Source organism: Erpetoichthys calabaricus, chromosome 2 (genome assembly GCF_900747795.2).
Source record: "Erpetoichthys calabaricus chromosome 2, fErpCal1.3, whole genome shotgun sequence".
NCBI classification, from domain to species: domain Eukaryota; kingdom Metazoa; phylum Chordata; class Cladistia; order Polypteriformes; family Polypteridae; genus Erpetoichthys; species Erpetoichthys calabaricus.
This window is the reverse complement of record NC_041395.2, coordinates 349,286,107-349,298,503: the sequence shown is the minus strand read 5'-3', so window position 1 is coordinate 349,298,503 and position 12,397 is coordinate 349,286,107. Positions and strand designations below refer to the sequence as shown.

General features: G+C 51.0%; 1 protein-coding gene across 1 annotated transcript in view; it reads left to right on the top strand.

Annotated features, from left to right (window-relative positions):
- The first annotated feature begins 5,348 nt into the window (after positions 1–5,348).
- deaf1 (DEAF1 transcription factor) overlaps positions 5,349–12,397 on the top strand; it is a 42,482-nt gene continuing 35,433 nt past the window's right edge. Inside the window, exon 1 of the mRNA XM_028796141.2 lies at positions 5,349–5,760. Coding sequence (XP_028651974.1) covers positions 5,553–5,760 — 208 coding nt within the window. The 5' untranslated portion in view covers positions 5,349–5,552. The remainder of the gene's footprint in view (positions 5,761–12,397) is intronic.

Genomic DNA, 12,397 nt, shown 5'->3' with positions numbered 1-12,397 from the left:
CGCGGAGGTCAAAGGCAGAAAACCCAAACCAGAATCAGAGGGTCAAAACCACAGCGAGTGCGCGGCCATCGCCTCCCTGTTTATGGAGCAGGACCATCAGGGGCTCCACATACAGGAGGCAGGGCAGCGAACACGGGACCGTCACACAATTATTAATAGCACAAGTCACACTGGGCTGTGAGAGGCGCAGGAATGCCATTGGCCACTTCACACCAGCCTGGCACCACGCGCTCTTCCTCCATATCAGTGGTGCCATGTGCTCCAGCTGCTTTGTCCCCATTGCCCACACACACACACACTGCTCAGTTGCGCTCACCCAGGGTCAGAGGTCGCTCATCCGCCACCCTATTGCCCGGCTCTGAGGCGACCCAAGGTCAGGGTCAAAATCCCAAATCTTTCCGGTGGCCACACCCCCAGGTCAGTGGGCTTCAGCAGCGGGTACACATGGACAGGAAGTCCTCTCCAAATTAAGTGCCAAGTCTGCGCCATGCCCTCCACTCTTGCAGGGGCATCACTGGGTATCTCTGGCCCTTGTCACAGTCCCTGAGGAGGGTGGCCATCTCGGGTCCAAGCCAAGGGGTGCCAGACTGAAATAAATAAAACCAAACCATCATAATTAATAAAGTGATGGGGGGGGGGGGGGTGAGAATAAGAACAAGCAAACTAGAAGCGTGACCGGGGGGGGGGGGGGTCATGTGACCAACCTGCAACGTGTCCCGTGATGTAGTGGGTGCTGTGACTGGAACACAATCGAGAAACAACCGTCGTTTACACACTCACAGCTACTGGCACCTGAACATGTGACTGTCACGACCGTTTGTCATTCCCTCACTTGACACTCAGCAGGTGGCGCCGCTCTTCTTCTTCCTCCTCCTCCCCCGATTACGGATTTCTCTGTCACATCCTCAGCCTCCCTGATGGGCCTGACGCTCAGCAGATGTTGTTTTTCCTGCCATGTCACTTCATTTGCTGTAATGAACCCTCGATCGACGGTCACTTCTAGAACGGCCCTAAGCTTTCAATCGAGACTCGAGTCCCGGTGGCTTATGAGTGACTGTGTGACACTCGGACCTCAACGTTTTAGATGTAGAGTGTGGCCTGCAGGGAGCGCAGCAGCTCACCACACCTGTCACCTGAAGTTCTTTCTCACACACGGGCTTTTATTTACAGGTGGGAAACTCTTCCCAGAATCGCTTGCCACAGCTCAGTCCAGAAGCACGAAGAGTAAAAGCACACAGCACTTTGGCTCCTTGGCCTTCACTTCTCTCTTTCTGCCTCCGCTCCTCTTCCTCCCGACTTTGGCTCCTTTTTTATAATTCCCAGGTGTACTTCCGGCTAAGGCAGGAGCCCGATGACATTGGGCTCAGGAGACCCTGCAGCACCCCCTGGTGGCACCCCTGGGACTCAACAGGGCTGAGGCACCAAAGTCCAACTGCCAGTGTGCCCTCTGGGAGTTTGAGGTGCTGTAGCCAACCCGGGGGGGCTGCCACCTAGTGGTCCACATGAGGTAATGCCCTGAGCACACACTCTGCCCCAGTCCTTCCACTTTGGAGGCGTCCCACCCGGGTGAGGGTGCTAGTCACGGGAAGGCACTCAGATCTGAGGTGGCCTTTCATAGATTTGCACCTCTGGTGCTTACAGGGAAAGCAGAAGCTGTTGAGTCGCAGGACCTGCACAAACGAGGAGGACTACGAGAAACTTCACAATTACAGTGGCTACAGAACAGAACCCCCCCCCCCCCCCCCCCCATTTTATTTGCTTTACTGCCTTAACACACAAACCAAATATTTTTTCCAGCTTTACTTACTCAATGCCATCTCCAACATCCAAGTGAAAGAAATCACAGCTACAGTGCAGAAGAATTTAAAAAATCAAACACGAGAAATCCTGAGATGAATTAAGGACCCCCCCCCGCCCCCCAAAGTCACTCAGGTGTCAGTGCCCACCATTCCCATTGCAGTTACTGGCTGTGCTCAGTTGTAATGAGTGGGATTAGTGAAGCTGTTCCTGGAGCTTTCATTCCCTTCCTTGGCAGTGCCACTGACAGCACCCAACTGACTATGGGGGGCCAGCCAGTTTCAGAAGATCTCAGATTTGTGGACAGACATAAGGCAGGAGATGGAGACCAAACGTCTCAAAGGCTTCATCAATCTCAAGGAGCCCAGTAAAGTCCATCATAAAGAAGTGTTTGGCACTACTAGGACCCTCCAAACTGGATGGAAGAGCAAGGAGGAAACTGGTAAGAGGCCACCAAGAGGACAATGGCCACTTTGAAGGAGTTCCAGGATTTGATGACAAACAGTGGTCATTAATGGTGTGCATGTGACAACAATTTGACAAGCGCTTCACCATGGTGGCTTGTTCAGGAGGGTCGCACTTCTCAAGAAAGGCCACATGAAGGCTTGTTTGAGCTTTTCCAGAATGCACCTTGAAGATTCTGATGCCAAGTGGTCAGAGGAGACCAAAACCAAACTATCTGGCCTCAACACCAAATGGTCCACCAATGCAGCTCACCACCCACAACACACCATACCTACGGTAAAGCATGGAGGGGGCAGCGTCCTGTTGTGGGGGTCTGGGGCTCTCGTTAGGGGAGAAGGAAGAATGGATGGGGCAAAATCCCATCAGATTCTGGAGGAAAACCTGCCAGAAAGTTGAAGATGGGCAGAATGTTCACCTCTCAACACGCCAACGAAGGGCCCGAAGCACACAGCAAAATGGACCACCCAGTGGCTGAAGGAGAAAAAAGTGAATGTCCAGTCAGAGCCCAGACCTCAATCACACTGAAAATCTGTGGAAAGATCTGCAGATAGCAGACCACCAACACTCGCCATCCAATGTGATCCAATTTTTTAAGTGACCCGCTGACTTCCAGGTGAGTGAGACAAGTCTACGTGTTAATCGTGAAGTGAAGGCCATCACAGTTTGTTTGTCCTTCTCCGCTGTTGGGGTCGTCCGTTATGGGAGATGGACGTCTGAAGCGGAGCTCCGTTGATTCATTTTTCTCTTATTTTTATCATCCCGAGGTATCCTGTATTCACCCAACTCGAGGAGGTCCTGTTACCGTAACAAAGGGGCTCAGAAAGAAACCCAAAGCGGCACCCCAGCCTAGATGGGCATCAAGTCCAAACTCAACCTGAGGGTACGGCCTTACAGAGACTGACCCGGAGCAGACGGGCGAGAGCACAGACCACCCGGGACCCCGGGCCACTTCATCGTGTCCTTCACTTCATGATTGGGACGTAGACTCATGTTACTCAACTGGAAGAATCGTAACCCACCTCGGCTGAGTCAGCGGTTCACTGATGTCCTGTGCCATCGGAAATTGTCCCTTAGAGGATCTGAACAAAACCTGGCAAGACCTCATCGTGACATCTTAGAGGAAACATTGAAGGTTCTGTCCCCTCGTCTACTCCACTCATCTTGATTCGTTTATTGTTTCATCTCTTCACTTGTCTTTCTCAGCTTGATTTGTTTTCTTTTCTTTTTGTAAAACTCGAGTTTTGTGTAAGGGCAGCACGGTGGCGCAGTGGTAGCCTCGCAGTTAGGAGACCCGTCTGGGTTCGTTTCCCAGGTCCTCCCTGTCTGGAGTTTGCATGTTCTCCCCGTGTCTGCGTGGGTTTCCTCCAACAGTCCAAAGACAATGCAGGTGAGGTGCATTGGCGATCCTAAATTGTCCCTAGTGTGTGTCCTGCGGTAGGCTGGCACCCTGCCCGGGATTGGTTCCTGCCTTGCGCCCTATGCTGCCTGGGATTGGCTCCAGCAGACCCCTGTGACCCTGTAGTTAGGATATAGCGGGTTGCATAATGGATGGATGGATAGAAGTAACAAGCTGGTTTAGTCTGCAGATGACACCAAGATAGGGGGACTTGCAGATAATCGAGGATCTATTAAATTAACACAGTGACATCCTTCTGTCACCAAGATCTCAAGTCCAGACTGCAGACACGCTTGAGCAGATTTGTGGCAGATGAAATTTAAGAAGTAAAAATGTGAGGTTTGAATACACAGTGATTTGAAAGAAGACTTAAGATTTGCTATCGACTTCCCGACAGGGTTCAGAAGCCATTAAGAAGGCTGACAGACTGTCAGGTCATATAGCGTCTTGAGATGTGGAGCACAAGTCACAGGAGGTTCTGCTCAAGTCTTTATAACACACTGGTGAGGCCTCATCTGGAGTCTCCATAAAGACACAACAGCACAAGAGAAGGTCCAGAGGAGAGCGACCAGGCTGATTACAGGGGGCTATGAGTTAGGAGGAATGATGACAAGAGCTGAGCCTTTGATGAAGAGGAGACCTGACTGAAGTGTCTAAAATGATGAAGGGCATTAGTCCAGTGGATTGAGACTGTGACTTTAAAATGACTTCATCAAGAACATGGGGACACTGCTGGACACTTGTGAAGGGGAAATTTTGCGTAAACATTAAGAAGAGGACCACAGACCCATCGAACGATTGACCAAGTAGTGTAGTGGACAGGAGGACTTTAGGGACCCTCACTACTCGACTTGATGATACTTAAGTGGACCGGACTGCCTGTTCTCCTCCAGACTGTTGTATTGTTCTGATATTCAAAAGGCAGCTGACATTTGACTGCTACTACCTGCCGGGTGAACTTTGATTTAAAAATGGTTTTCTTGTGTGGTCCACGAATTTTCATACAGTACTGACTTCAGCCTGAGGTCTTGTCCAGTGAGAATTTCCATTGAGTGTCTTTTTCAAAATAAGGACAAGGGGTACTCAAGTACAGTAACAGCTTCCGTAGTGTAGCGGTAAGAACTGCTGAGTTATAATCCAGAGGTCATGCAAATTTACCGTTTCACTGTTGTAAGTCGCTCTGGGTAAGAGCGTCTGCTAAATGATGTAAATGTAAATGTACAGTATTGTGGTGACCTGCACGTTCCCACATTGGAGCCTTGTGCCCTCCCTACCCCAATATTTCTCATCATAGTTTTGTAGTCCAATAAACCCTTAGACTCTCTCTGTGTGAGATGATGATTCATTTCGGACACAGCCCGCGATCCACCTGATGGATAAGAATATTGCACGAGTCTGACTGTCCCATGGAGAACGAGGCACTCCCGACTAAGCGAACGTGTCTGAAAAGTTTTACAAGTAACATTTTCTTTCGATGCACACCCGCAGCACCCCAGGACGGCTCCGCCTGTACTCACGTGCGTTCCTTTTTCTTTTTCCGTTTACGGCCCGCTTGTCTTTTAATTAACGGACTCGCACGTAGCCGAAGCCCAGGCGCTCTCTCGTGCCCGCCCACTTATTCCACGCCCCGCCCCCCGCCACTCGTATCATCTTTCGGACACGTTCGGCTTTCCTCGGCTATTTCCGCTCCGCAGTCTTCCTGTGTTTTCGTTCAGAAAGCGAGTGGCCTCCTTGTGCGCTTTATTTGTTAGCTTCTGTTTTATGAAGTGCCAGACTCACGTCGAGGACTCCCTCACCTCGCATCGGAGGCCTCGGAACAGGCCGGCGACATCGGAGAAGCCCAGCTCTCAGCCCCGGATTCACTCGGCCGCGTTCGGCCCATCCCGGCGGCGATATGGACGAGTGTGAATCGGCGACGAAGGAACTCGGCTTGGAGGAGGAGACGTCCGATTCCGGAGCTGTTGTAGCGGGGGCGGGGGCGGAATCGGAGACCGAGTCAGAGGCCGAAGTAACAGCAGTGACTGTAATGGGGGAACGGGATCACATCGACATGGCAGCCGAGTCGCTGCCGAACCCAGACGAGGCCGAAGCTGCTTTCGCAGGCGAGTGTTCGCGTGATCGGCTGGCCGGGCGGCGCGGTGCGGTGCGCGAGCCCCAGGAAGGCGCCAAGCTGTCGCGCGCTGCGCGTGTAGCCGCCGAGGGAAGGAGAGACTCGCTGAGTCCGCCGGGGGTTGCGTACGTAAAGGCGGGCTTTGGGGCTGCCGCTTCTTCGCAGAAATATTAATAATAATAATAATAATAAAAAAACAAATAGGAAGGAGAAAGACGATCACGTGTGGACCTCGGCGGCATCCCGCTGGAGGAGCGAAGGGCGCCCGTGTGGCGACTTCAGAAATGCAAAGTTTGCTTCGAGATCGCGGGGCTCAGTGCCATTGCTTATGCAGTCGCCAGGTGGCTCGTTTAGGCAGAGCAGAGCGAGCGGCTGGACGTCCGTGAGTGTGCGGGTGCTGCTGGCGCAGTGGTTGGCGCTGCCCCCAGTCCTGCCGGGTGCGAGTCCTCATCGCCCCGTCGCCGGCCCTTCTGTGACAGCGTGCGCGTTCACGTGCCTGCCGGCGTCCCGTCAAGGTAAACACAAATCAATGAGAACACATAAAAAAGTCATTAAACAATTGAGTTGTTAAATATTCTGAATGTAATTTAATAAAATGTAAGTGAGGCAGAGGCCGGGGTCGGGGGGGGGGGGGGGATTGGAATGAAGGAAAACCAAACGATTTCTGCATATCACGGAGAACATAAAAGGCACTTTTGTGAATACACACAGAGAGACAGGCGTGCACGTACGGTATGCGTGTGCACGTGTTGGGTGTGTTGTGGGTCCTGGGGGGCGGCCTGCGGGGGGGTTTGCATGTTTAGATTTAGAAATTCTAACAACCAGAGGGTTGGGTTTGTGTTTGTTATACAAATGGATACCTGACACCATTATATAGATTTAGAAATGTCACCAAGCCATGACGGGTGTGTGTGTGTGTGTGTTGCTCATGGCTGTTACTACTCGCACTGACTGATTTGGAATGTCAGCCATTCCCTTCAGTGTCCTAATGGTCGGAGCCGAGGTGGCAGCAGGTCAGCCCAGACTTCCAAATTCAGCATTCCCAAGGCAGCCAAGAGTCTGACTCCCTCCAGTGTCTCCTCAAGTAGTCCTTTCAAATGGGAATTAGGGTTATTAGAGAAACCTAAAGTTCAGGCTTGGGTTCAAAAGGGGCCAAAATTAACAAACGGCTTCCTCGGAACTCTGCAGTACAACCAATTGGGATAACCGTAAAGCGATTAGAAAGGTTTGCATGGAAATGGGACTAACTCGGGATAAGCTGAAGGGATGAATGGCGGCTGGACGTGGGGCCTCGTGGTCATGTGTGAGTAATACAAGTCACTTCAAGCAGTGATGGCCGTTGTGAACAAGTGCCTTTGTCTTTAAATCCATTTAGTGCTATCATGATAAGAAAAGCCATCAGTTTGTATAACAACGTGGAATGACCCCTTAGATTGGCTAACGGGGTCCAACACCCGGGTATCTCTGCATGATTTCTAGTTGTACGTACATAATTTGTACACGCGGGTGTGTCTCATGTAAACGCACACACACACAGGTGATAACAGCTCAGCACGTGCGGCCCGTGGCTCCTCAGTCTTGGGCTCCATTTATCTTGGCCAGTTTCAAACTCCTTTGTTTTCCACTCTGTTTGAATGTCTTTGTGTGTTTTAAGGATTTCTTTCTTTCTTTCTTTCTTTCTTTCTTTCTTTCTTTCTTTCTTTCTTTCTTTCTTTCTTTCTTTCTTTCTTTCTTTGCCTTTCACCCGAGGACTTATCTGAACTGAAGTGCCCGTCCAGCTTGTACTAAGAGGGGATTCGTCCGTCTGCTCTGCTCTTTGCCGCCATTAAAGGGTATTCCCAGATGGCACCCATCCTTCACGCCTTGACCTTGCAGTGTACGTCGATTTATGATTTAGTTCAGCATCTTTGCCCGTTGAGCCCTTAAAAGTCCTAAAGTGGCAGAAGGTCGATCCAAAGCACCTCGCCTCAGTGGTTGGCACCTTTGTTGGAGGCCTGTCAGCATTTGCTTTGCCCACCTTGCAGGTTTATTCCACGCGTCTGTCACGGGTTTGTGACTGAGTGGCGGTGCTGTCCCGTGTGGCTTCAGGCTTCCCGTGTTGCATTGTGTTCTTTCTGAGGGTCCCAAAGCCTCTTTTTTTGTTTTTTCCTCTCCTTTGACTTTGCTTTTCGATGTCCACACGTCCTTCTTGCTGTCCCCGTAGCCCGTGGCTGTCGTTTATTGTTCTTATTTTGTATTATTTGGCTGTCGACTTGCATCACTTGATTGGTACGGCGGGTTGCATTTCTTTTTATGTTTTTTCCCCACCGGAGCACAGGCTGGTGAAGTGACCTCTCGGGGGTCACCCAGTGGTGTCAGTAGTGGGATTTGAACCCACAGCCTCAGGGTCCGAAGTCCAGAGCCTTCACCTTAATAGTTTTTCCTGCGTGGTGTGCCAGACATGCCAGTGAGAGTGTGATGTCATCGGTCCCTGTTGGCCACAGAGTCTGCCACTCAGCACCAGTCCATAAAGCCCCCAGCCCAGCCAGTCCCTGCAGTGTCTCCTGGGATCTCCACTTCCTGCCCAGACCGACACCACAGAAGTTCACATGAGGGTCTGCGCTCTGGAGTTGAACTGGCGTGTTACTTTGTGTGAGTGTGCACCTGAGTTAATGGTGGTCTTCTACCGAGGGTCTTGCCCACACGTTTCGTGTGAACTTTCTTGAGCAGTGCGCTGGTCAGACATGCTGGAATACAGAAGGAAAGGCAGCTGAGCGGCGTGGAGCGAGGCTTTAATGACGTGACTGGGGGGGGGGGCCTACTGACTGGCAGTGATGATGGGAGCAGCAAAGAGCTTGGAGGGCGAGGTAGAGGAGGGTCTGAGGGGTGACAGTGGAGAACAGGCAGGTGGGGGGGTCAAGTGCACATAAGGGGGCAGGTTGGTTCAGACACAGGAACACAAAGTAGCAGCCAACAATACGAGTCCATTGATGAATTGTTGAGGACATCACTGGTTTAGGGTCAGTTATAGCAGACTGAGTGGGACACACGGGGACAGTAATGGTGTCCTGGTCCTCCTGCAGTAGAGTCTGCGCTGGCCGTCTAATCTGACGACATTCCAAGGCGCTCAGGTGTCTTCTTCATGGGCAACATAAGAGCCCCCCTGAGAAGTGAAACACAATGGAAGGGGGTCTTGATGGTTCCTAATTATTGTAACATTTGGTACAAATGACTGACAAGCTAATCCGCAGCTCTAGTCAGGGTGTGCCGATTAAACCGAGGGGGCGTCTCTTCTATTAGCCGGCAGATCGTCCCAGCGCTTCGGGGTCCGGCAGGTAAAACCTCGACCTCCCGCTGGAGTCTTTAGGAAGCCAGCAATTCAGGCTCTGGTTTGGGAGGGACGAGAAGTTCAGAGAAGTAAAGAGGGCCTCGGCCGCTTGCTGTTCCTCAAGTCAAACATCTCGCCCCACAGACGTGGTACGTGGGAGTCTGCCGTGTGGAATCGTCTTCTAGACTTCAGCGTTTTCTATTAATTTTGTAACATACACAGCCAGTCCTGGCCTTTTACGATGAAGCGTTTGGCACAGAAAAGCAAAGAAAGGTAACTGAAGACGTCGAATGTTGAAGCCAAGTCAGCTGTCGAGTGTCGATCCGCGTCTCGCGACTACACATTGATGGTCATTTAGCTTCTACGTGTTGTTGTTATTGAAAGCAAGAAACGAACGCTCCCTTTAATCAAATCAAACTTAACAAAACTCAATTGAGCAGCCCGAGGAAAACGCGAAGAGCAGAGCAGAGAGAAGAGAAAACCTTCACCCCGATCTAAAAGTGATTGAGACGGACCTGCCGAGCATTTCAAAGAGACCCTCAGAGGAGCAAAGGACCCCTGTATCTGTGATGAGCTCACTGCGGAGTGCCGGTCAGGATGAAATGGAATTGTTTATTTGAAGATCATCCATCCATCCATCCATTTTCCAACCTGCTGAATCCTAACTACAGGGTCACGGGGGTCTGCTGGAGCCAATCCCAGCCAACACAGGGCACAAGGCAGGAAACAATCCTGGGCAGGGTGCCAACCCACCGCAGGACACACACAAACACACCCACACACCAAGCACACACTAGGGCCAATTTAGAATCGCCAGTCCACCTAACCTGCATGTCTTTGGACTGTGGGAGGAAACCTACGCAGACACGGGGAGAACATGCAAACTCCACGCAGGGAGGACCCGGGAAGCGAACCCAGGTCCCCAGGTCTCCCAACTGCGAGGCAGCAGCGCTACCCACTGCGCCACCGTGCCGCCCTGAAGATAATCCACTTGTATTTGAATAGTTATATATGTATATATATATATATATAGTGTGTGGGGGGTCTACAATACAATATAGAATAGGTACAAGTTATTGGTAAATGACACAAAAGTCCAGCAGATGGCAGTATTACTCAGCTTAGGCTCTATAGCTCAGCGGCAGTAGAAGATCCAAATCCGTGACGTTCACCAGTAAAGTACGTTAATGTCGCCTACGTAACCTGAACTACCGTTGAACGACTTGCTGCATGTAAGTGACACGAAGGCACATTCTCAACACATAAACGCTGAACTTTAAACGGCTTACACAAGTACAACACAAGCGGACCCTCCGCTGGTCTCATTAATTCAGGACCCTGCTGACTCTTCATTATTACCATCAAATGTGTGTCTACGCGGAGATGACTACCGTAGGACACGTGCATCTCACATCCCATAATATGTGCTCTCATGCTGCTGGGAGGTGCCGTCTCTCTAACCCTCTGAGTGAGAATTCGTGACATCAGAGAGTCAACACGGCCAAAACTCAGTTGGCACCTCAAGTGCGGGCACCTCTTCTTACCCGTGGCACCCTCTTTTATTGCCCCGCCAGTCCATTGGTGGTCCGGGGTATTCACTTCACGTGTCGATCCCTCACCAGGCTGACTGTCTGCAGGAACGCCAGACCCTCAATTCCGTGGTCCTCTGAGGGTCTCCTTCTGTTTCCCTGGAGACTTGCAGGTTAAGCTGACTGAGTGTCACTTGGTGGTCCGCTGCGTGTGGCTGTCTCCTGCCTTACACCCGGTGGTCCTGGGGTGGGCTGCAGACCCCTACTGTCTTTCTCAGAACGTTCAGAGTGCCAGCCTGTCGTCTTGTACACTCAGACACACACAGCATCATTCTGGATTGTTCTTTCTTTCGTCCCCCCAGTGTGTGACAGTGTGTGGCTTGTCATTCCCTTAATGTCCTCACTAGTGACCTGCTGAACTCGCTTCAAAATCATAGAAAGGTTTGGGAAATTTGAAGAACTCGGCAAAACGTCATTGGGGAAGAGGAAACTGAACTGGTTTGGAGTGAATTCTTATGGCGTGGTGGTCTTTGAAGGGTCCCTGTACACTGGTCCCATTATGGTGGCTGGAGCCCCCCCAGTGCACCACTGTGCCTCCCAAGACAGTGAGCTCCTTTATCTCCTCTTAGATTTCAAAAAGGTGTGCATCAGGAAGATGGGTAGGCGGATATGGGCCTGGCACTAGTGGGGGGCCTGGCATGTGGGTGAGTGGGTCCTGCCAGGGCATCAGCACTGAATCCTGCCCTGCGTCTGCAGGCTGCTGATAGCCCAATGGCTGACATCAGCGGGACGGATGGTATGGCTGTCTGCAGCAAGGCGCTCCCACCTACCCACACACACACACACACTATGAGCCGTTGGGTGGTCCGAATGGACTGCTGTGCTCAGATGGAGGGCCATCGCCGCAGGTCGATGGTTTCACTGACGGTGTGACACGTCTCGTGCCTTTTGTCCATTTTTGGATGGAACTGTCACCCGAGGTGTCAAATCTTTAAGGGGTGACTTTGGTGTTTCTCAAGCGGATGTTCTGTCTTCACAAACGTGGCGTGTATGCGTTTACCACGTGAAAGTGTTTCCTAAAGTTAAATGTTTTCTATGAATTAAAATATATATATATATATGTATTGTATCCTCAGTGATACTTTGCAGCAGAGGCTCATGGGACATCAGCAGAAAATAAAAGAAGAAGCCCAAAGTGACCCTTTAAGTTTAGCTGGCGTGTGGGTGACGTTGGCGTCTCATTTCTTTATTCGATGAGGCTCTTAGAATCACGAGTTCAGTTTGGGTCCTTGAGAAAATCCTTAACCTAAAAACGGCTGACCCTGCCCTCTGACCCCCAAAGGTCATGTGAAAAGATGGCAATTAATGAAGTATATCATCATCGTCATCATCATCTTCATCCTCAATATTAATGAAATCCTGTTCTTTAAAGATAGATGACTGCTGTGCCTATCAGCATGCTGCCCATCTCCAGCACCACCTGACCTGGTAACGTTTGTGCCTCTTTACCTAAAAACATTTTATTTCCATAACCATAGACAGATGTGTCTGCAGCTATTTGGTAACGTATGCATATTTACGTATATAGCGCCTTTCCCTCGCGCCAGGCATGTCATGTTAAACTTGAGTGTAGCAGCCTGGACTGGAGGCCCTTTTCAGATGCCCGCTTGGCACGGCGCCCCCAAATGATCTGCCGGACCTCCTAAGTTTACTGTCAGACATTTACCAGCGGAGGTCTTAAGATGTTGGATTGGAGGAGCTGCCCCTCACTTCAGTGGCACAGGGCAGAGCTC